Source organism: Mandrillus leucophaeus, unplaced genomic scaffold, assembly GCF_000951045.1.
Source record: "Mandrillus leucophaeus isolate KB7577 unplaced genomic scaffold, Mleu.le_1.0 Scaffold638, whole genome shotgun sequence".
NCBI classification, from domain to species: domain Eukaryota; kingdom Metazoa; phylum Chordata; class Mammalia; order Primates; family Cercopithecidae; genus Mandrillus; species Mandrillus leucophaeus.
In genome coordinates this window covers 153,846-178,166 of record NW_012106897.1, presented here as the reverse complement: position 1 = coordinate 178,166, position 24,321 = coordinate 153,846, and the positions used below count along the sequence as shown (strand labels likewise).

Here is a 24,321-nt window from a genome sequence, read left to right as displayed (position 1 = left end):
GAGATACCATCTCACACCAGTTAGAATGGTGATCATTAAAAAGTCAGGAAACAACAGGTGTTGGAGAGGATGTGGAGAAATAGGAAAGCTTTTACACTGTTGGTGGAAGTGTAAATTAGCTCAACCATTGTAGAAGACAGTGTGGCGATTCCTCAGGGATCTAGAATCAGAAATACCATTTGACCCAGTAATCCCATTACTGGGGATGTACCCAAAGGATTGTAAATTATTCTACAATAGATATACATGCACATGTACGTTTATTGTGGCACTGTTCACAACAGTGAAGACTTGGAACCAACCCAAATGCCCATCAATGATAGACTGGATAAAGAAAAAGTGGCACATATACACCATGGAATACTATGCAGCCGTAAAAAAAGGATGAGTTCATGTCCTTTGCAGGGACATGGATGAAGCTGAAAACCATCATTCTCAGCAAACTTAACACAGGAACAGAAAACCAAACACTGCATGTTCTCACTCATAAGTGGGAGTTGAACAATGAGAACACATGGACAGGGAGGGGAACATGACACACCGGGGCCTGTCAAGGGGTGGGGGGCTAGGGAAGGGATAGCATTAGGAGAAATACCTAATGTAGATGATAGGTGATGGGTGCAGCAAACCACTATGGCACGTGTGTACCTATGTAACAAATCCTGCACGTTCTGCACATATATCCCAGAACTTAAAGTATAATAACAACAACAACAACAAAAAAAGGAAAATTGGTGAAAAAAGTATTGAGGTAGGGAAACTCCACAGTTGACTAACTAGTGGCTCATTTCTGTCGGGGCTGTGGTGTTCATGGCTTTTTACATACATGGTAGATGGCAGCTATGAGTTTCTCATCTTAAGAACACTGAGGGCTGGTCATGGTGGCTCATGCCTGTAATCCCATCACCTTGAGAGGCTGAGGCAGGAAGATCGCTTGAGCCCAGGATTTTGAGACCAGCCTGGACAACATAGGGAGACCCCATCTCTACAAAAAAACTTAAAATAGCTGGGCGTGGTGGTGCATGCCTGTGGTCCTAGCAACTCAGGAGGCTGAAGTGGGAGGATTACTTGAGCTCAGAAGGTCAAAGTTGCAGTGAGGTGTGTTTGTCCCACTGCACTCCAACCTGGGTGACAAAGCAAGACAATGTCTCAAAACAAAACAAACAAAACCACAAAACAATGATTCTTTAGCTTGTGACTTTTAAAAAACTGCTTTATTGGAATATAATATGTAAACTGCACTTAAAATGTACAATTTGATAGACTTTAACATGTATATATACCCAGGAAATCATGACCACAGTTAATGTGTAGTGAATAGATTTTGACAATTGAGGTTTCCTGTGGCCCCTTGTTTTCCTTATTCTTTCCCTCCTGATCCTTGCTACCTCCAACCCTGGCAACCCCTGATCTGTTTTCTGGCAGTTTAGATTAGTTACCCAGAGTGGAGTTCAGTGGCGTAATCTCGGCTCACTGCAACCTCCACCTCTTGGGTTCAAATGGTTCTCTTGCCTCAGCCTCCTAAGTAGCTGGGATTACAGGTGCATGCCACCACGTGCAGCTAATTTTCATATTTTTGGTAGAGACAGGATTTCACCCTGTTGGCCAGGATGGTCTCGATCTCCTGACCTTGTGATCTGCCTGCCTTGGTCTCTAAAAGTGCTGGGATTACAGGCATAGTACATTTTTTATAATTTTATATCAATAAAGTCACAGAATATGTACTCTTCTATTTGTTTGTTTTTGTCTGGCTTCTTTCAAGCTAGATAGTTATTTTGAAATTTGTGTTATTACATGAATCAGTAGTTCATTTTTATTGTGGGAGCTGTTAGATTTCATCATTGTAACCATGGCTTGTTTATCCAGTCATCTTTTGATGAGCACTTGGGTTGCTTTTAGTTATGACAAATAAAACTGCTGTGGGCATTTATGTTTAAGTCTTCATATGAACATGCTTTCATTTCTCTTGGGTAAATACTTACAACTTGAGTGTCTGGAACAGAGAGTAGGTGCAGGTTAACTTTTAAGAAGCTGCCAAATTCTTTTCCCAAGTGGTTTCACCATTTTTCATTGCCATCACCAGTGTATGAAGTTTTCAGTGGCACCAAATCTTCCTTAACACTTGCTATGGCTAGTATTTTTCATTTTAGCCATTCTAATAGGTATGTGGTAGTATCTCATTGTGGTTTTAGCTATTTTCCTAATGACTAATGATGAACATCTTTTCATATAGCTGTTTGCCGTAATAGGTCTTCTTTGGTGAAATGTGTAATCGAACCTTTTGTCTATTTTTAAAATTGAGTTGTTTACTATTTGTAGTTTCATGTTTTCTGCATAAAAGTTCTTTGGTAGATAGATGATTTGCAAATATGTCTTTCCCAATTTGTGGTTTATCACTCATTGTTTTAGCAATGTCTTTCAAAAAGAAAAGTTTTTAGTTTTGATAAAGTCCAATTGATATTTTTTTCTTTTATGGATCATATTTTCAGTCTTATAAATTGTATCTAAGAAGCATTTTCCAACGCAAGGACACAAATACTTTTACCTTTGGTTTCTTATAAAAGTGTTATAGTTTCAAGTTTTACATTTGTCTGTGCTCTATTTTGAGTTAGTTTTGGATATTGTTTGTACTGTGGATCAAAGGTTTTTTTTCCCCCCCGCCGCCCCCAGCATATAGATACCCATTTTGTTCCAGCACCATTTATTTAAAAGACTATCCTTTAAATTGTATTTTACTAAAAATCCTTTATATATGTGTGGTTTTATTTCTGGGCTATTTTTTTCCACTGATCCGTTTATTTTTATGCTACACTAAACTGTTTTCATTACTGTCATGAGCTTCAGTCAGTGGTATAGCTCTCCATTTCTTTTTTAACATTTGTTTGGCTATTCTAAGATCTTTGCATTTCCATATGAATTTTAGATCATCTACATTTCTACAAAAAATGCCTGCTGGAATTTCGATTGAGATTTTGCAAATTATGTGGACCAATTTAAGGAGAATTGACATCTTAATATTTAGTTTTCTTAGGAAAATGGCATGTCTCTCCAGTTATGTCCTCTTTAATTCTCAGAATGTTTTGTAGTCTTCAGTGTTTAGGTCCTACGCATCTTTTGTCAGATTTATCCTTAAGCATCTTATGGTTTTTTTTAAAAAATGCTATCATAAATGAAAAGTGAAATTTTAAAAATATGAATTTGTTTGTTGTTAATATATGTAACTATACGATTGACTTTCCTACATCAATCTGGTATCTTATAATCTTGCTACTAAACTCACTTATGCTATTATCATTTTTGTAGATTCTTCAGATTTTTTTTACATAGATGATCATGTCATCTGTGAATAAAGACAGATTTACTTCTTTCTTTCCAATGTAAATGTTTTTAATGTATTGCCTGATTGCATTGGCTAGGATCTTCAGCAGAGTGTTAAATAGAAGCAATGAGAGCCAATGTCTGTGTCTGTTTTCTGATATCACAGGCAAAGCGTTCACCCTTTTACCATTCACTATGCTGTTTTTGTAGATGCCTTCAATCAGGTTGAGGATGTTTCTTTCTGTTTCTGATTTGATGAGAATTTTTATCAAGAGTGGATGTCAAATGCTTTTTTTTTTCTATTGATATTATATACTTTTTCTATTTTAGTTAATCTAGTAAGTTATATTGATGCTTGAATTTGTACTGACTTTTTACTTCTGATATAAGCCCCACTTATTAATGGTGAAGTATGCTAATGATGAAGTTAGACTCAAGTTACTGAAATATTTAGACTTTTTACATCTGTGTTCGTGTGTGATACTGGCTGTTAGTTTCTTAATTTGTAGTGTTGGATTTTGGTATCAGGGTAAAACTGCCCTAATAGGATGTATTAGGATGTATTCCCTCTGCTTCTGTTTTTTTGGAAGAGTTTGTGAAGAACTGATGTTTTCTTTAAATATTTGGTAGAGTTTAGTAGGAAAGTCTTCTGGTCCCAGACTTTTTCTTTGTGGGTAGTTTTTTATTTTTATTTTTAATTACTTTTCTAGCTATTTACTTTAACTTATTTGTATGCCCATGTTTAAGGTGCATTTCCCGTAGGAAGCATATACTTGAGCCTTTTGTGACACTCCTCCCTCCCTTTAAATATGAGGAAAAACTTGCCCGCAAGTCCATCAGATGATTTTCCCTCAGTTTCTTTTGGCTAGGATTGTATGTGGGGCTTGGGCCTAAACCAGTCATAGGCAAAGGGGAACAATGAAAATACCGTGATTAGCTTAGCCCGGTGCCTCTCAAGATGTGGTCTCCAGACCAGTAATACTAGCTTTACCTGGAAACTTCTTAGAAATTCAGATTCGTTGACCCTATGCATCAAATTTAAGGGATGTGGTTTAGCAATTTGTCTTAACAAGATGTTTGAGTAATTTTGAGACATGAGACATTGAGAATAACTGGCCTCGACTAGCCTATACTTGTGAGCAGGGAGGAGAGTAGCCTGTACCCGACAGTTTAGGGTGTGTTCCTAGGAAGTGGAAGGGATTATTACCTACATAGGTCGGTGATAATCTTGCCATAGGAGGACTGAGGTGGGGCCCAAGAATATGAATTTTTAACTGATACACTCTTGATGGTGTCACGACTGTGCAACACACTCTAAGGAAACAAAATAATATATTGGACTTAGAATTAAATCTATTGAGATCTATATTTTAGAGTCCTCATCTGTAACTGGAGTGAGCAAACTGTCCCAAGGGCAAATCAGAGCTGTTGCATCTTTTGTATGGTGGATAAGATACGTTTTTACATTTTTAAATGTTGGAAAAAAAATAAAAAGAATGGAAAACTATGGGAAATTCAACTTTCAGTATCTATAAATCAATTTTAAAGGAACATAGCCATGTTTATTCACTTACATATTGTCTAGGATGCCTTTGGACTGGAATGGCAGGGCTGAGTAGTTGTGACAGAGATCATGTGGCTTACAAAGCCTGAAATATTTACTTGCTGGCCCTTTACAGAAAACGTTTGGCAATCCCTGATCTATAAGAATAATTTACCAAAGAATAGTACATTCCCCAACTGTCTTGGGTAACTGATAAATTAGTAGGTGAACGTTTTGTCTAGAACAGTAGAAGTGTGAATGATGAAGTATGTTATTTCAAGAATATGTGCATATTAGAATTGTGGTAGCTTTGTTGGAAGGAAGATTACTTTAGATTTATAATTAATGTAAGCTTATAATAGTGAGATGTCATGTATTAGAGCCAGCAGTTTCGGGGAGGTAATTCACCCTTCCCGCTTTTTTAGTTAACTCTTACTTATTCCTCAAGATAAACCTTTTCGTATAGCCCTATCACTGAAAATATTCTAAAATCTACATTAATATGGCATATTAATGAGAGAAGCTTTTTTAAAACCTGCAGTGCTTCTGGGTAGTTATTTTGCATACTACCCATTACTGTGTAATGGTATTGGTGCTAAAAGTGAACTCTTCCTAAAACATATCTTTTAAAGCTCTTTGTTTGGCTTTAATGAAAAAGAAGCATATACCAAGGTTAGTGTAGATTTGAGACAGGAGAAATATGTGATTATGTAGGGGTTCAAAGAATCAATTGACTGGCTTTTACGGGTGTTTAGACTTATTTTTTTAAAATACACAAGATTTGCCTTGTTTGTCACATCATGTTTACCTTCATTAGCCCAAGTTTACCAAAGATTCTGTTGTGAAAGAGAAAGATGAAAATGTTTATTTCTTGACATGTCAATAGAGATAGTAAGATCATGATAGTGCCTTTTTAGGGCTAGTTTAGTAAAAAGAAAAGAAAAGAAAAGAAAAGCCCTTGATCTCTGATGCTGAAACACACAGTTAGGGGAAAAATTGTTAGACCTTTTTTTGGAAGTTCTTCTCACCAGGCTACAGGAAGTGTCATCTTCTATTTGGGGATATTTGCCTGTTAAAAACTATTTCTGATACTTTGAAGTGATCAAATATGAGTTGTGTTTCTATGGAAATTGTTAAATACATGTTGCTTTCCCTAGAGAGAGGTACTCTCTGTGTACCTATATCATACCTATAATGTAGATTTCTTTTTTTAAGGTTATACGTTGGCTCTTCAAAGACGTTCACCTCATCAGAGAAATCCCTGACTCCTTTGCAATGGTGTAGACATGTCCTAGATAACCCAACTCCTGAGATGGAAGCAGCAAGACGTTCCCTGTGCTTTAGACTGGAGCAAGGTAATTGTGAATGTGTGCATTTACATTCTCCAACTCTTGTCGCTCTCAGTGCTACTTTTGTTGCTGGTTTTGGAATAAACATTTCAACTGAAAATTTTTACCCTGAGGTGCAGCTGTTGCATGCAATTAGCTTCACATGTATTACACATCAAGCTTTCTCAATGTAGGATGTGTTTAGTTTTGTGCTTGTTTTTAGCCATATTTTTAGTTTGCTTTGGTTTATACTGCAATGCAGGAACACACATTTTATTTTATTTTATTTTTTCTGTTTGCAAATATACCAGTCAATAAAATGGTCAGTTTTCAGTGCTCTGGGGTCGGTAACAAGGTTGTGTGGCTGGCTTCTAAGGCAGAAAACAGGGTTTCCTGGGGATCTGAGTACTGACCTTATTGAATGCCTTTAACATTTAGTTGGATGTATAACTGGAAGTGCTAACCTTTAAAAACTAAGACATCTTCATATTATCTGTAACATTAATTAACTTATGGAGCCTAACAGAAGTTTAAATTTTAAAAAAGGGCCGTTGGAAAAACAACAAAAATGAGTGAGTGGTACCTTGCTGTTTGATGCAGGGAACTACTTGAAGCTGTAATTATGTAGGCTTTTGACTTGTCTGTTAACCTCTGGGCATCTGTTTCATCCTCTGGGAACACTGTTTCTATTCCATGGACCACCTGCCTCCAAATCATACATGAGCTTGAAAGTACAGATTCCGGAGCCTCCAGATTAAAGAATCATACTGTCTTGAGGGTAGGGTTGGGGAGTCTGCATTGACAAGTTCACCAGTGTGATTCTCATGTACACTGATATTTGAGTACACTGCCCATGAAGCTCTTCGAGGATAACGAATAACATATTTGGACATAAGAAAAAGTATAATAGATAATGCTTCTAGAGCTCTTAATTCTGTAACATTCATTACCTTTACATTCTTGACATCCTTCATCTTATTCAGTCTAACTGAACTCACCTTTAGAGGTGAGAAATACTCAGTTTAGAGAAGTTCCCATTGTTACAAGGCAGAATGATACTCGGGGACGGAGTCAAAGCCAGGGTCTCTCTGACACCAGAGACTCCATACTGAACTAGTATTCTGTACTGCCATATTGGCATGGTCATAAGTAAATATCAACAGAAATCTGCTTTAAATACTTGGAAGGTGGGATGAAATAGTGTATCTTATTAACATTTTAACTAAAATGAAACGGGTGGCTTAATAATGGAAAGTTGAAGAGCAGTGTAGGGACAAAGGCATGTTAGGGTTAAAACTTTGGTGATAGATGCTTATCTAACAGAGCAGCCATCTCAGAGTTGGGGGCTCTAGTATTCATTCTGTTCCCATTTACCTCAGTGACTCTAAGAAAACAGATACGGTTTGGCTGTGTGTTCCCAGCCAAATCTCATCTCCATTTGTAATCCTTACATATAGAGGGAGGCACCTGGTGGAAGGTGACTGGATCATGGGGGCACTTTCCCCCATGCTGTTCTCGAGATAGGGAGTTCTCATGAGAGCTGATGGTATTAAGTGTGGCACTTCCTCACTCTTTCACTTTCTCCCTCTCCTGCCACCATATAAGGACGTGCCTTGCTTCCCCTTTACCTTCCACCATAATTGCAACTTTCCTGAGGCCTCCCCAGCCATGTGGAACTGGGAATCAATTAAGCCTCCTTTCTTTATAAATTACCCAGTCTCAGGTAGTATCTTTATAGCAGTGTGAGAACAGATAGTACACAAACCATTAAATCCCTTTGTACTTAACTCTTTGAAGGGTTATAAAGACCATTCCTAAGTCTCCTTACTTAATCCTTGACTCAGTGACTTATATCTATATTTTAATATAAGAATTTGGCTCAATAATTTGAAGTAAAATTCAAAATGAATTCGGAATTACAGTCCTTTATGTCAGGGGTCAACAAACGTTTTTTGAAAGAAGACAGTTAATATTTTAGATTTTGTGAGCTACATAATCTCTGTCATGACTGTTCAACTTAGCCATGCCCAGAAAACAATGATCAATGCAGAAATTAATGAATGAAGATGTGTTCCAATATAACTTTACTTACAAGCACTGACATTTGAATTTTGTGTGGTTTTTCACATGTCACAAAATGTATATATTTTTCCCAATTATTAAAAAAATATAAAAACCTTTCTTAGCTGGTGAATTATTACAAAAGCAGGAGTGGGCTGGATTTGGGGTACCTTCGGCCTTACCCACCCCGGCCTTACGTCATTTGCACACTAGATAGATTTACATATAAGGTTAGATTTTTTTTTTTCTAAAAATAGAAGAGAAACTTTTAAAAAGTAAAAATAATCCTAATCGGTGGTTGCTATTAAGATATTAGACTAAGTGCTTCATTATCCGATTTTCCTTTCATTGATGTGGAGCTCAGGCAGAATCGTGAGGTCATGAGGATGTGAACTGGCATACTGCAGTTTTGTTCATGATGTAATTTATTTAAACGTCCTGTAAAAGTTTAGAGAACGACTTTTTCAAAATCAAAATTAGTCTTTTACTTAATTTGTATATAAACTCGAAACTTCTTTTGCTGTGAGACTAAATGTTTTTATTCCAGAGATCCATAATCCACAATCCTGTTGAGATAAGAAGTAACCAATTAGGTTGTTTACTGGAGAAAACTCTCTTTTTTAAAAAATTCAACTTGTATTTTATAAAATATGTCTATAGTTTAAAAAATAGTCTTACAACTGTTATAAGACAAATATCAAATTGCTGCCCTAATCTCTCATGCCCCTTTTATTTCCCAGATGCACTTAAGAAAAGCTCTTTGTTTTGGTTTTACTGTTTACTTCTCTTTTTAAATTCCATGTTTATATGGCTATTGCTTTGAATTTTTCATTTTAAACATTATCCATTGGCTTTTGACTTTGGATGGTGAAGATTTAATTCCTTTACACCTCACTCCTATATTTTTTCTCTGCATGTCCTTTTTATGTTACCTTTTACCAACTTTAGGGGACGTCAGTATTTATTATGATAGAAAGTTATATTCAAGCCATGCAATATTTTATCATTTCTTTTTCCATCTAACTTTTTTGTTTTTGAGACAGATTCTTGCTCCGTGCTCAGGCTGGAATGCAGTGGCGCAATTTCAGCACACTGCAACATCTGCCTCCTGGGTTCAAGGGGTTCTCGGCCTCAACCTCCTGAGTAGCTGGGATTACAGGTACACACAACCATGCCTGGCTAATTTTTGTATTTTTAATAGAGATGTGATTTCACCATGTTGGCCAGGCTGGTCTTGAATGCCTGATCTCAGGTAATCCACCCACCTCGGCCTCCCAAATTGCTGAGATTACAGGCGTGAGCCACTGTGCCCAGCCCATCTAACATTTTTTTTTAAGAATTCATTGGAAAAAGATGCTTAGTGGTGTTGTTGTTGTTGCTGTTATAATTTATAAGACAAGGTCCTTGTCATTAATTTATCCCCAAATTCTCCTCATGAACCATCCGCAGTATGAGACACATAAATTCAAGAATTTTGTTTTGTTACTGTTCCTTCAGGCAGCACCCTGTTCTCTTACTCTAATTAGAACTAGTCATGTTTAGCCTCTGAAGAGCCATCATGGTGGGACTTTATTTTCCTTATTCTGGGAATTCCTCTGGCCCCTCTTCAGTGCTATATTACCTGCTTCTGAGATACAAATACTTTCCTTTCTATTCCATTAAAAGAAAGGAATATTTCTGCATTTGCTTTTTTGGGAGAGTAGAGGGAAAAAGGATATGTGGGAGGTAAATTCTGAGAACCTCCTGTGTTTGAAAATGTCTTTATTCCTACTTTCACCCTTATGCAGGATTGTTCTTTGGGCTAGGTATAGAATTCTAGGTTAAAAACCATTTCCCACAGAGTTTAGAAGGCATTATTCCATTATATTTTAGCTTCGGGGTTGCTTTTGAAGTCCGGCACCGTTCTCATTTCTGATTCTATTTGTGACCTTTCTACCTAAAATAACATGAATATTTTAGAATATTGTCTTTTATTCTTGGTATTCTGAAATTTTGTTTATTTTGTGTGTGCTAGAAACTTTAGTTCTGCAAAATTTCTTGCATTATTTCTTTGTATTCATACCCCTCCGCCCTTGTTTTCTCTGTTCTCTCTAGATACTCCTGTGGATCAGAGTTGCCTGGATTGATGTTCAAATTTTATATTTTTCTCTCTCGCTTTCTATTCTTGATCTTGTTGTGGTGGTTGTTGCTCTACTTTCTTGGAGATTAAAAAAAAAAAAAAAAAAACACAACTTCTAAACTCTTCTGCTGCATATTGAGTGACTTCTATGTACCAGGTACCATTGTAGGTGACGGAGATGCATCAGTGAACAGCACAGATATTATGTCTCTGCCCTCATTAAGCTCACCTAATAGTATTCAGATTTTCACTTAGTCCTCCAGATCTGTAAGGTACTTTTATTTGTGTTTGTATCCTTAAATCTAGTGGCTTTCTGTTTCAGTTTATTCAGGTAATGAAGCCTGTCTTTGATAAAAGTAGGAGAGGAGCAGTTGCCTGAGCAGGCAGGGTGGGGAGCTGGAGGGTTTTAGTGCTTTCCTACAGGTTTTCAGTTATCTGGTTTTTTTCACTTCACCACAGAACTCCCTACCCGCTGTGGTACTTCACACCTGTGATTCCAGAACCTTGCCAGGTCCTTATTAGTTTCTTTTTGCTGTAAGGCCATAGAGTGGTGGATGTCAAAACCCAAGTCTGTTTCCGCTGTTCATTTCTAAGATGTTGTGACCATCCCCAGTGTGATCATTGTCTCCTGTCCCATTCAGTCTTCCTATGGGCTTACACAGTTTGAGTTTAACTCTTACTGTAGTGTGGTTTTATAAGAGAATAGGGAGGAATTCATAGTTAATCCCCCATATTGAAGAAGACTTATTGGCTTCCAACTGAGGGGGTCCTTTGTCGATGATGGTTAATTGACATATACCAAAAATTATGGTTTTGACCCACACTTTATTCATAACATAGTATAAAGATTTAATTGAATAATACAAGCTTTCTATATTTTTGAAGTTTCAATAATTCTCTAATAAAGCATTTTTCTTTTTGTTTAGACTTAATTTCTCCCTTGGGCAGTCAGCACTTTCGAGTAACAGATATTACTGAGTGTTTTCTTTGGGACTAGGGTTGTTTCTTTTCATTTGAATATAAATTGCCCAAGGGAATGGAGTTTGTGTTGTTGAGCACCAGTTCTCTAACTCCTAGAAGGGTACCTGACACAAAGTAGATGCTGTTGCTAAAGTAAATGAATGCTTTAATTTTTTTTTTGAACCCAATGTCACTATTACTTCTGTTTCAGTTTTGGTTTTGAATAATAAAAATGGGTTGGGGTCCTTGAAACATTTCCTTATTAGCCACCTCTTACATTCAGGGCATAGACTAGCATTAGCTGAAGTGTCAGCTTGCGGTATTGCTTTCCCATTCACAGGCATGTTTACTTTAAAACAATCAGTTTCTATTTATCTTACACATTTTGTTCCAAGGTGATTAATTGAAGTCCTTAGGAGTTATACATCTCCCTCTATACACACAGAAATTAAAGACACTTCACTAAGAAATTCACAGCCATGAGTAGGAGTGATGAGAGGTAAACAAAGGATACAACTACCCTCTCCTTTTTATCCTCTTCCTCTCTGCCTTGTGCTTTTGTCTCATACTCTTAACTCTTTCATTGACAGATAGGTAGAAGTTCCTTAATGTGAGCCTGGAGCTTCAGATGAGATGCTGCTTATGTAATATTTGAGCAAATATTTTTGAAACTTGGTTCCTCTTTTTTGACCTTCATGTTTTGAAAAGAAAATTCTTCAAAAAGTAAAGATTAATTCCCTTCTAGGAAATGTGGAGAGGGGCATAGCTGAGAGGAGCCAGAATGTTTCTGGTGGGTGGAGCTGGTCTTAAACCCTCTTCTACCTTATTTCCTCTTTACCCTAGGCCATTAGCCCAGGCTGTTTTCTTGGCTGCAAGTTAGCCACGGTGGCAAGTTAGCCGTCCCTCCTTGTTTATGGAGTAAGCATCCCCAGGAAGCCATCTGAGTAAGGGTTTGTCAAGGTTGGTTTCTGTAGGTCCATCTGGCTGCATTTCTCCCAAGATTGTCTCTAACTGCACAATTGCTAATGAGCTCATCTGGATTGTAACTTCTTGCAGGTCCCAGGCCTATTTCTTTTCTTGCTGCCTACCTTTGTGATTTCATAGAGTCCTCAAAAAGCTTTCATGATGTATCTGATAACTTTTGACCCTGGATCTAGATAACAAAACTTGCTAAGTTATGAGAGAATGTATGGGACATAGTTAAACCTTGTCTTGAGGTTGTGAGAACAAGCTTATTAGAATTCTGCCCTTCTGCAGAAAGTTTTTTTCTGAAGAAAATGAAGGAAAGGGATTTTTATAAGATTTAATTTTGTAGGAAGACAGCACCTGCATTATCACTGTTTTCAAAATACTGCTAAAAAATACGTTGTCGGCCGGGCGCGGTGGCTCATGCCGGTAATCCCAGCACTTTGGGAGGCCGAGACAGGCGGATGACGAGGTCAGGAGATCGAGACCATCCTGGCTAACTCGGTGAAACCCCGTCTCTACTAAAAAATACAAGAAACTAGCCGGGCGAGGTGGTGGGCGCCTGTAGTCTCAGCTACACGGGAGGCTGAGGCAGGAGAATGGTGTCAACCCGGGAGGCAGAGTTTGCAGGCTTACAGTGAGCTGAGATCCGGCCACTGCACTCCAGCCTGAGCGACAGAGCGAGACTCCGTCTCAAAAGAAAAAAAAACCAAAAAAACCCAAAAAACGTTGTCTTCACATCCACAGTTTTGCAAATTGTTAAATATTTTTTAAAAGATACAATAAGATAATTATTTTTAGTGTATATAGTATATTACTACATATGACTAATATGTATCTAATGCCCCTAATTCTTATAGGGAATATTAATTGACTTGGATATAAGAAACTTTTTTTTTTTTTTGAGACAGGGTTTTACTCTTGCCTAGGCTGGAGTGCAGTGGCGCAATCACGGCTCACTGCAGCCTTGACCTCCCTGGGCTCAGGTGACCCTTCCATCTTAACTTCCTAAGTACCTGGGACTGCAGATGTGTGCCACCATACCTGGCAGATTTTTTGTAGGGTCGGGATTTTGCCATGTTGCCCAGGCTGGTATTGAATTCCTGGGCTCAAGCAATCTGCCCACCTTGGCCTCTCTGTGCTGGGATTATGGGCATGAGCCACTGTGCTTGGCCGTAAGAAACTTTTTATTATAAATTGCAAAACTTATTATCCTCTTTTCCAAACTGATCTTTTAATACTCAAATTTTACAATTTATAAAGTCTTATGTATCATGTAGTCAGCACAGTCAAGTTACTTAAGTTTTCTCAGCCTCTTTTACATTTGTATTTATTTTGTAGTGTTGTTATAAGGAAACAGATATTTGTAAATTAGATTAGATAATGGCTCAAATATTAGGTCTCTCCCCCTTGTATTTGAATAGTGTAAATGGCTTTTTTGGATAATCTACAGAAAGTAATGTTAAAAGTGAAATAACATTGCTAGAAGTTAAATCTCCTGGCATCTCTAAATCTGCAGTCTGCTAGTATAAAGTTAACTAATAAAGTCTAAAACAGAATAATCTCTCTTTTTTTCCCCCCAAAACACTGGCCACTTATTTGAGTATGCAGTCTCCAACAAAGCTCAGTATCTTAGCTGGTTTTCCTCTTTTGAAGATGGTCCTAATGATGTTTGCTTTCCATTTCGAGGCATCCTGTTTTGTGAACTTTTTATTTAGTTGTTAATGTATGTGCCTTTTTCAAAATAGTTTAAGCATCTGAAGATGGAGGTCTGTACCTAAAATTGTTTTTTGAATCACCAGTGCTTAATACATTTTTCAACATGTTTTAAATACTGAATTTTTTTTTTTTTGTAATTGACTAATTTGAGTATGTTTAAATTTTTTAAGTTGGCCAAAACAAAACAAACCAAACCAAAAATTTTCATTGAACATTTGGTGTTATAAATGGCATTCTACTAGCCAAGCCAAAAAAACCCTGAAAAAAACAAAACAGAGTGGTGTTCATTAAAGTGTTAGTTCTGAGCATGGGGGTTTCAGTCTGTTTTGTTCATTGCTGTGACCCTTTCTGTGCCTGGAATAACTCCCGTCGCACGGTAGGTGTTGCGTGCTAATTGTTGAAGGAGTGAATATGGCGGAAGTTTTCACCTTAATAGTTATGCCTCATCCTTGCTCCACTGTGATTGAGAGGGTGGCCCTTATTTCTAGGGCCTTGCCTAGTAAGTGGGGACATTTAGCAGATTTCATAGGGCTATTTTAGAAAGATTTCTGGAAATATTGAATGAGAAATTACTTCAGAAATGTGGAGTACTACATAGATATACAGAAATATTCCTAATGTACAGATTTTCATTTAGAAATTGAACCTAAAATACAGGGAATCCTCTTTGCCTGGCTACTTATATTTCATAGAAAACTAAGTATTTTTTTTGGCAGAGGGTGGGTATCTGTTTTCTATACCTACAAATAAAGGTATTTGTTAGGGATCTTACACTGAGAAGTTTTGTAAGTGTAGTTTATTCAACAATCATAGAAAATCCAAGACAATCTCTTTAGTTGGTTGTTTTTATTTTATTTTTTATTAGATCTGTATGTATTCCATTTCGAACTTGCCCATCTTTCTACCCCCCCCTCAACCCCTTTAGAATAAAAATAACAAAACTGCATAGAACTTTCATGGGTAGGATTAGCTCACTTGATATCCTAAATTGAAATAAGGCTAATCTAGGGTCTTTGGTAAGTTCATTCATGAGGCTGGGATGTTAAATAACCAAATAATGATCAAAAGCTAATCTAAGTAATTTGAAACGCCCAATATGTGGCTTAGTTAATTTGGGGCCAGTTAATAAAAGCTTATCTTGGCTTAACGTACTTGAATGTCTGTAACTATTGAATCAGGACAGGTCACATTTGAGCAGAGTAGGTGTACTTTTCACAGATAGTGGAGGCCTACATAATTACTATCCTTGGCTCATGTTTCGCTATGACCATCTGTCATTTCCTCTGGGATTGTATACTAAGGAAATGTGAATAGAAATTACCCCATTCATTGAGTTTTTCTTTTATCTTCATATGGTACCAGTTCCCAATCTTATTTTAGTTGTTATAAAGGAGTGTTAATGTCCAAATTTAGCCGATGAAGAAGAAAGTTGTAGACTAATCCACAGTTCTGCAAGTGACCCTTTCTTTTGTTAAAATCCACACAGATTGAAGTGAGACATTAAGCTTATCAAATGTCTGTGTTCTGGAATCTGTCCAGTCTCTCCTTGCTTGGCCCAAGATGTTATCTCCACCAGCTCATATTTCTAGTCTCGAGATGCTCTGTTAAACTTGGAACACAAAATTAAAACTTAGTCTGTAGGGTTCATGTTGGGTAAGCTTTGTAAAGAATTTCTTTTCTCACTGGAAAAACAATCTGGAATCATGTATGAATTTTTGTGCAGAGACAGGGTCTCCTGATATGTGTGCTGTCATTCCTGTGTGCTGAAAATGGAAAATGCATTATCATAGCTGTGGGATTTCATTACATCTTTATGTTGCTTTGCTCTTATGTTCAGAATAGCCCCAATGCATTTACTTCGGTATTGGCAATGATTTAGTACAGTAACAGATAATCAGGGATTGTACTTCTATGAAATTTGCAGGGTCAGTCCATTATACCCTATAACCTGATATGTGTTTGCCAGATTTCCTTAAATAATCCCTTTTTCTTTTGCTAATTTGTACTTGTGTTTCCATGTGGTTTTTTTCTTTGGATTTACTTTGTATTTCCACCATGATTCGAAAAGTGTTTATCAAAATAAACAATAGTGGTTGTTCTGGTGAATTTATTATTGACATGCTATTTTGTTACCTATCTTCACCAAGGAAAAAATAAAACAATGGAGATTCTCCCAAGGTAGTTGTCTGCTGCTTTCATACTACTGTGATGGTTGATTAAATTTGACTCTATGGTAGTGAAATTCGTTTGTTTTTTTTTTTTTTTGGTAGGTGTTGGTACCTGTTTCTTGGGACCTCTACAGAATAGTTGGGTTTAAAGCAAGACTTTCTAGACTCTTTTTTTCTGAAACACTGGGGCTTGATCAGATGATTACAATACATGAAATATGTTGAGTACTTACTAGGTACAGTCGTAGTGCTAAATACAGGGTGCAGTTTCAAGCAAGATGAGCTCAGTGCCTGGCCTTGGGAACATGCATTCTGGTGCGAAAAACAGATGACACAGATAGCAGCTCTTTGTTCTTCCTGTCCCATAAAAGAAGCATAATGATGCAAATGGCAGCCTAACCCAGGAGTATGGTCAGAAAATGATTTCCCAAAGACGTGAGGCATCAGCTGGGACGTGAGAGTCAGTGGGAGTTAAGCCAGTAACTCTTGTGTGTGTGTATGTGTGTGTGTCTGTCTGTCTCCGTGTGTCCATCTGTTCATCCATCCAGCGGGAGGAGGGGGTGAGAAAGTGTGTCCCAGGCCTTTTCTGTCACTGGGATAAGCCATAACTTAAAAAAGAGTCTTTTACTCTCGGAGACACTGGGGAGGAAGGATAGCAATAGCACGTGGAAAGGCCCTGCAATGGGACATGATGTGAGGAAATGGCAGGCTGTTGTGGTGGGGGTGTAATGGAGGGAAATGACTCTAAATGAAACTAGAAACTAGACATATGTGCAGCGTCTTCAGGGCAGTTAAGGATTCTGTATTTTATCTTAAAATGGTTGAAAAACATTTGAATAATTTTTATTAAAGGAGTGACATAACCGAACAGGTGAGCTACGGGATATTACCTCAATTGTCTCAGAAGGCAGAGCCTTTTTTGGAAATCTGGTGAACTGTGGAGAGTGAAATAGTGGTTTTAGAAATTCTTTGGAACATGGGTAGGTTTAGGCTTTAGCATTTTTTTAAAGGGAGAGTCTTAGATAAACTTGGGAATGTTTTCTTCTTTTTCATTAATATCCCAAATTTCTTGTGTGACTACATGTGAGAAATGGTAGTTGAAAATGTGGCCAAGTTCTTGTGACACTTAATTTACTTTGGAAACATAAGGGTTTGATTTGTTGATATTCTCAGTTATTTATAATATTTGGGAGCTTTAAATTTTTATATAGTAATAACTTTCATATATTTGAGTTTTGGAGCTCTTTTCAATTTGTGAGTTTAATTTTTTTCTGCTGTCATAGTTGTAAGGTTGTATTTCAAGGAACAGTGTGTTTAAATGTACTAGTCTTTTGAAATGTGGATTTGCTGTCATTGGGTGTGTCCTGTACTTGTATAAATGTGCATGCATATGCATGCTCAGTCTTGTCCTCTATTTTTATAGTATTTTCAGATAAATGAAGTTAGATCAGTAAAAGGATAGTTGCAGGGAAAACAAGCAATTAAATCATACTTTTTTTGGTCATTTTTAATTTCTTAGAAGTGCTAAAGGAAGAATGGACAGGGCTAAGAACCAAGCTGCTTCTCTGAAAGTTGGCCAAAGGAATCTACCAAAATGAGATGGAAAATATGAGAGAAGTGAGGGGACAGAAGAAGACAGACCCAGAACCTCTCATGTCTTAACAGGAGTTCTAGAAGCAGGAACATACTGAACAAAGGAAATAATCAGTAAATAATAGAAGAAAATTTCTTTGACAGATCCTCAGGATGAACTAAGGTAGATGAAAAAAAGCCATGCACCTAGATCTCCTGGTTATTGAATTTCAGATTCTCCAGAATTAAAGATAAACTATTCCTTCGTTTGAACATTATTAGGAGTTTATCTATAGTATAACAAACTTCAGATATTTTATAAGTAATATTGGATGCTAGATAAAATTTAATATTATCTTTAAAGTTTTAAGGAAGAAAGTTATTTTCAAACTATAATCCTGTACCAAAGCGAATAAGTGTAGCAGCAAAAGAAACTTTTGGTTATGCAAAGTCTGGATTTTGCCTTAAAATGGTTGAAAGTGTTACCCTTTGTGCACAGTATTTTAACAGTGGGAAAAGTACAAGTATAAAAGATCGCATGAGATCTAGAAAACAGTGACCTCGGAGATGACCTAGGAGAAGCTGAGAAAGATGAAGATGAAATAAGACAGTGATTGACTCTCAGGCTTGTGATGTTCTTCACCTGGTGGTTGTGTTCTGGAGCAAAATAATTACTTTCTTTACCTTGGTCCTGTCATATCTAGTGATCACCTTATAGCTATCCCAATCACAGCTATAAAATAGAATGAAAATCCAATAAACCTTGACAATGTAAAAATAGAACTATCAGATCTGGAGATGGATATGGAGAAGGTGCATATATACTAAATAACATTTCATGGTAGGAAATCAGATACCAACAAGGTGATGATTGGTTTGTCTATTGTCTATTTAAAGTTATATACTAATTATGTAATTGTATTCGAAGTATGAAAAACAAAGTGGAAAGTGGGCCTGGGTGGGGAAGGAAAAGAGACTCCTGTTTTAGGCCTTTAATGTATATTTTAGTGTTGTTTTATGTGCAGATATTTTAATAAAATCATGAATGGGTTAGTTTTAGGGCCAAAGATAGTTTTCCCTTGGTCAGAACTCTGAATTCATTTATTTACTTTCTGTCGTCTCTTAAGATTAGTGGGTCAGAGGCCTTTGCTGTTACTGGGATAAGCCATAATTCAATGAAGAGTCTTTTAGTCTCGGAGACACTGGGAGGAAGGATTATTCAAATTCTCTTCTCATCACTCTTCCATTCAATAACCCACAGTGCTTTCTAAAAGCCTGCTTTTAGATTTGACTGGGTAAAGTGTGGTGGCTTGGATTTGCCACCACACTTTACCCAGTCATAGGCGTGAAGACTCTTAGTAAAAATCTAGTCTGTCCTTTCAGAGGGAGGGCCCTCTATTTTCAGACATGAGATTATTTAGCCTATTTCTTCATATAATTAGATTCTGTAACATATTGGTTACCTTACCTCATGATTGCAGTGTAGAACCTGGAAGTTATTCTAGCTGGTTGTCAGCTTGCATTGTGGCTGTAGTCTAAATTAGAAGCAGCTGTCTGTAATCTGCTTGACAACATCTCATCATTGACAAATTATTAGATCACTCTTCTTCCTTGTTCTTTTCAGATTAAATTATTACTTTTCCACAAGCCCACTTCTCACAGTCTGTGTCCATTTTTATTGTCCTTAAGTTTGACTTAAACTATAGCAGACACACAGACCTAAAGAGAAAATGGCTTCTATAAAAGGGAATTTTTAAACATGTCTTTGAAGTATAATTACTACTACATTTAAAAAAAAATCTCCCCTATTAATTGCAGATGGGAAGTTGGAGGATGACTTGTGAAGTTGCAGCGGTCACTCTGGTCCTGGATAATACTGGCTTTGGTCTGGTGTGCTTAAAGCTGTTGTCTTATCTTCAGTTTTGACCACTGGTTAAGTGGAAACAAGTTGGTAGTTGAGATAACTTCCCCTTTCTGACCTTTATTTTTCAGCTGTACTTTGAGACTGTTGTCCTGTTTAGAGAAGTCCCGCAGAAGGATCCAATAATAGTCATGAGGGAAGAGCATTAAATGTGCGATTGTGCAGTGGGTTAAGATCTGAGAAGTAGATAAGGTCTAATCCTTTAATTATGATTAGATGCCTTATCCATTGAGATTATGTTTCCTGTTAAAACCTAAGAAACATTTGACCTATTAAACTTAGTGTCAAGAATAATTATAAAACTCTGATTTCTGTGGAATAAATGTTATTCAATAGTACTTCTTTTGCAACATGGTGGAATTTGCTCATTCAACAAATATTTATGGAACATTTACGTCCCAATCGTCAGGGGTGTACAACTGCTTTGCTACTTTCGAATTAAATATATTTTAAAGCTTAATCCTAATATCAAAAGTGATTTTCTTCATTAACTCTAGATATTAGTTACATATGAACTAATGAACTCTTGCATTGGGTATTTCTTAAAGATGGCATATAAATCATGTTTTAAAAATGTTACATTTTGAGTACAATTGGAAATTTAAAGATCGAGTATCTGTAGTGTCCTGGGATCATAGGTACTCATACATATATATGATGGTTAATGATTTTTAAATCATTACATTCATTGTCATAGTTTGAATGAATGGGAACTGCAGGAAAAGATACAAAGTAACTTTCTGATAAGTTTTTCTTAGCTAAATTTGAAGACTGTGAGACTTGGGTATAATGACTGAATTACTTTGATTGAATAGTCCCTAAGACTACCAATTAGGTGCATTTAGTAGTTCTTTAACCCTTCTTATGTAAATACACTGAAAAATACATTACAGTTGAATTCTCTGTATTTCATGCATGTCTGGGAAAGAGTACTGTGAACATCTGCTTCAAAGTAGTAGGACTTCCTAGACCCCATATGCTTGTTTATCAGGTCGTCAAGCACTGTGGAGAAACTAATGCTACTCAAGTTTACCCAATAAAAAATACTGGATCAGATAAGCTGCAAGCCATATGTTACTGCTCCAGAAGGGTTGCTCAGGTTGGAGCCAAGTCAGCAGCACTTACCTACTGTGAACTTACAGCCTTTCCAGAAAGCTTGTATCACAGTCTGTGCAGACAGAGTTTATAAGAGTGAACCAGTAAATTGCTGTCTTCACCTTGGTTTTTGAATTCTTTTGTTAAAGTTTAGTGCAAACATTTGAGTGCATCTGTGTGCCAAGAATTTCTATAGGCTCAAGGTATGTAAAGATATAATATCACCTAAGAAGTTTATACCTGGGAGGATGGTTTATGGAAATGGAGATTTTCCTGCCCTGGTGGTTTATGGGTTTGGGTCAGATGCTGTGTTCTGGGTAAAACTTCCTGCCAACTTAAGGGAGAATAAAAAATACTTAGAGGAGCTGATGTTTCCTGTACCTTCACTGATCTTAGGCCATTCAGTAACTGGTATTTATAAAGGACTAGACGTTAAATTCCTCTGTTTGGCTTGGAACTGAGGCTTGCATGCCTATTATATAAAGAAAGAAAAAAGCAAAAGGCTTGAAAGTCAGTTAACCTTGCCTCACTTACTTTTTCCTTATTTTCCGGAACTCTGGTAATGAACATCATTATTTAAGAGTCAAGATAAATAAGTAAGAACTGTTGACCTATCCTGACCAAGCTCTTGAAGGTCAGACAGTTCAGTTTTGCTTCTGAGGTGGTAACAACTGAGGGAAGACTAAGTCTCCATAGTTATCTAGGTAGATACAGCGTAAGAAGCCGGCGCATTGTTCTGAGAGGACTAGGTTAAACTTCTTTAGAATTAGGAAAAGTGAAAAGTAGAAAATTCCTACAGACTCTTTTCTCCTACCTAGCTTCTAGAATATTTTCTTTCAGAATGTAGAATGTTGGCCGGGCGATGGCTCACACCTGTAATCTGAGCACTTCTGGAGGCTGAGGTAGATGGATCCCCTGAGGTCAGAAGTTTGAGACCAACCTGACCAATAGGGTGAAACCCCCTCTCTGCTAAAAATACATAAAACAGCCAGGTGTGGTGGCACATGTCTTTAGTCCCAGCTACTTAGGAGGCTGAGACAGGAGAATTGCTTGAACCTGGGAGGCGGAGGTTTCAGTGAGCTGAGATCATGCCATTGCACTCCAGCCTGGGTAACAGAATGAGACTCCGTCTCAAAATAAAATAAAAATAACTAACTAAATAAATAAGTAAGAATGTAGAATGCTTTTGCTACAACTTGCTATAACTTTTCATTAAAAAAGGTATTATCGTTTGTGAATGCTTGCTGCAGGCCTTCATCCTGTACCCACGAAAAGCCTGTTTATTTCTTCCTACAAACATAACTTGTTTTCAAATGAGAACACTGCAACATTTAAGATGTTATGATTTGCTCCAAATTTCAAAACTAGCATGTGGCAGGATAAAGACTGGAACTCAGGCATTTGGATTCTTCCTCAAGTGTCCTTTCAGTCTTTTCTTGGTCTTTATTACAGTATGTTATGGAAAACTGTAGTGAAGAGGTATCCTGTCAGCCATTCCTGCTGTGTCTCAGCACCGGATGCTATGGTTACAGCCCTGCACATTTTTCTGAGTGACCATTATAAAACTGGTAATGTACGTTAGCCCAGGGGTTGGCACACTGTGGCCATATCTGGTTTTCTGCCTGTTCCTGTATGGCCTATGAACTAAAATGTAAAATGTTAAATGCCTTTTATGCTTTTTAATGGTTGAAAAGAAATCAAGAATATTTCATAACCCATGAATATTAAATTCAACTCTCAGTGTATATAAATTAAGTGTAGCTATGCTGCTATAAAACCTTTTCATTGTTTTCAATGGCTGCTTTCATACCATAATGTCAGCATTGAGCTGGTGTGACAGAAACCCTATGGCCAGCAAAATCTGTAACACTATCAGCTATCCCTTTACAGAAAATGTTTGACCACTGTTAGTCTGTGGCCGTGCTCTGATTTTGGATACAGCCTTCCAGACCCCAGCTAACTCTTCTTCTCAGGACCTTCCCAGTGGTTTCTAAAATTCCCAGTGGAAGATGATCTTCAGTCACTGGGGTGGTTTTTTTCCTCTTAATTATGGTAAATTCGTTTATTTTGACATCACCGTGAACAATATGGCTCTCACACAGCCCCTCTAAACCTGAACCTGTAAGACATAAATACCGTTTACAGAATGATAGAGCAGGCATATGCTAACGTTTTCAATCTCAGCTCTTGTGTTGAGATTAGAATTGTTCCAGAGATATGCTTTTCAGACTCACTCAGGCAGTCACTTTCATGGTTAACCATTTTCCTTGTTTCCAGTGGTGGCCATCCCAGCATTTTACTACATGAGATTCTTTATTCTAGCCTCTGGAATAAATTTTCTCAGCATATTTATTGCCTGTAACTTACAGATTAAAAAGCCTTAAACTCACCTTCCTCTCCCTCATTCTCTGTGTTCTGGCTTTACCTTCCTGTTTCAGAGGAAGTGAGAACCCTCCCTTTCCAAAGCTGTTCCCCTAGCTAATCTCTGTCTCATTCCTCTGATCTCCAGGAACTTTTTTCCGTGTTTTTCTTTTTCCTTAGACTCTTCTCTATTGTTTCTATTCTCCAGGTGTCCTTGATCCTAAAAGCCATCCTCCCTTGAACCTTATACTCCTCAAGCCACAACCCCCCTCTTAAAAAACAAAACAAAACAAAACATTTATAGCCAAATCTCTCTTCAGAGGCTTCTTCCTCACTTTATATCTGCCTGACGTGCTAACACTGATTTTTCCTTATGTCTTGTCTTCTGTTGAATCTACTCTCATCAGTGGTCTGATGGCTCTAGCCAGTAGGCTCTTTTTAGTCCTCATCCTACAGGCCCTCCCTGAGTAGTTGCCACTATTAACTATTAGCGCCCATGTTGAAACTCTTCTGCATTAGTCTTTTTTTTTTTTTTTTTTAGGTTGGAACTGGATGCATCTTTGAGCCTCCTGAATTCTTCTCCCCAAATGACCTTTTTCGGTTTCCTTTACTCATTCTCCGTCTGTCTACTCTAAATTGTTTCTTCCAGTCCCTTCTGTATGTTCTCCTTGGGTGATTTCATTCATGCTTCATCTAACACCTATTTGTTGATGTACCCTGAATCTCTTTTTCTCTCTAGCCCTCTTCCCTGAACTCCAACTCAATACTGGACACAAGCACATAGGCATTTCCAATAACCATCTTGGGTTCAACTCACTTTTTTTTTCAATCTAAGCATGATTATCTCATGCTCTCCATCTAAGTGATGGCATCAGTGTCTCAAGAACTATAGCATTAGCTTCGGTCTCCTTTTTTCCCACTCCCTATATTCATTGGGTCACCAGATAGCTGCACTTTAGCTCAGATGTGGCTCATCGAACCTGTTCTCACCAAATGTTCTGCTTGTGCTTTTGTTCAGGACCTTGTCATGTCTCACCAGGTCTATTTTACAAGCCTCTTAACTGGTCTCCCAGACGTCAGTCTTCATGCCCATTTAGTTCATCATTTCTATGGCTACTTAGGTCATCATCATAAAACATAGTCTGATTATGTCTTTCACCTTCTCACAGTCAAAACACTAACTGTTCATT

The 24,321-nt window shown here is 37.4% G+C and overlaps 1 protein-coding gene across 2 annotated transcripts in view; it reads left to right on the top strand.

The window, feature by feature from the left end:
* SLAIN1 (SLAIN motif family, member 1) overlaps positions 1-24,321 on the top strand; it is a 67,488-nt gene that overhangs the window by 15,591 nt on the left and 27,576 nt on the right. For both annotated transcript variants that reach the window (XM_012000650.1, XM_012000649.1), the window contains exon 2: positions 6,077-6,216. In XM_012000650.1, coding sequence (XP_011856040.1) covers positions 6,077-6,216 — 140 coding nt within the window. The remainder of the gene's footprint in view (positions 1-6,076; positions 6,217-24,321) is intronic.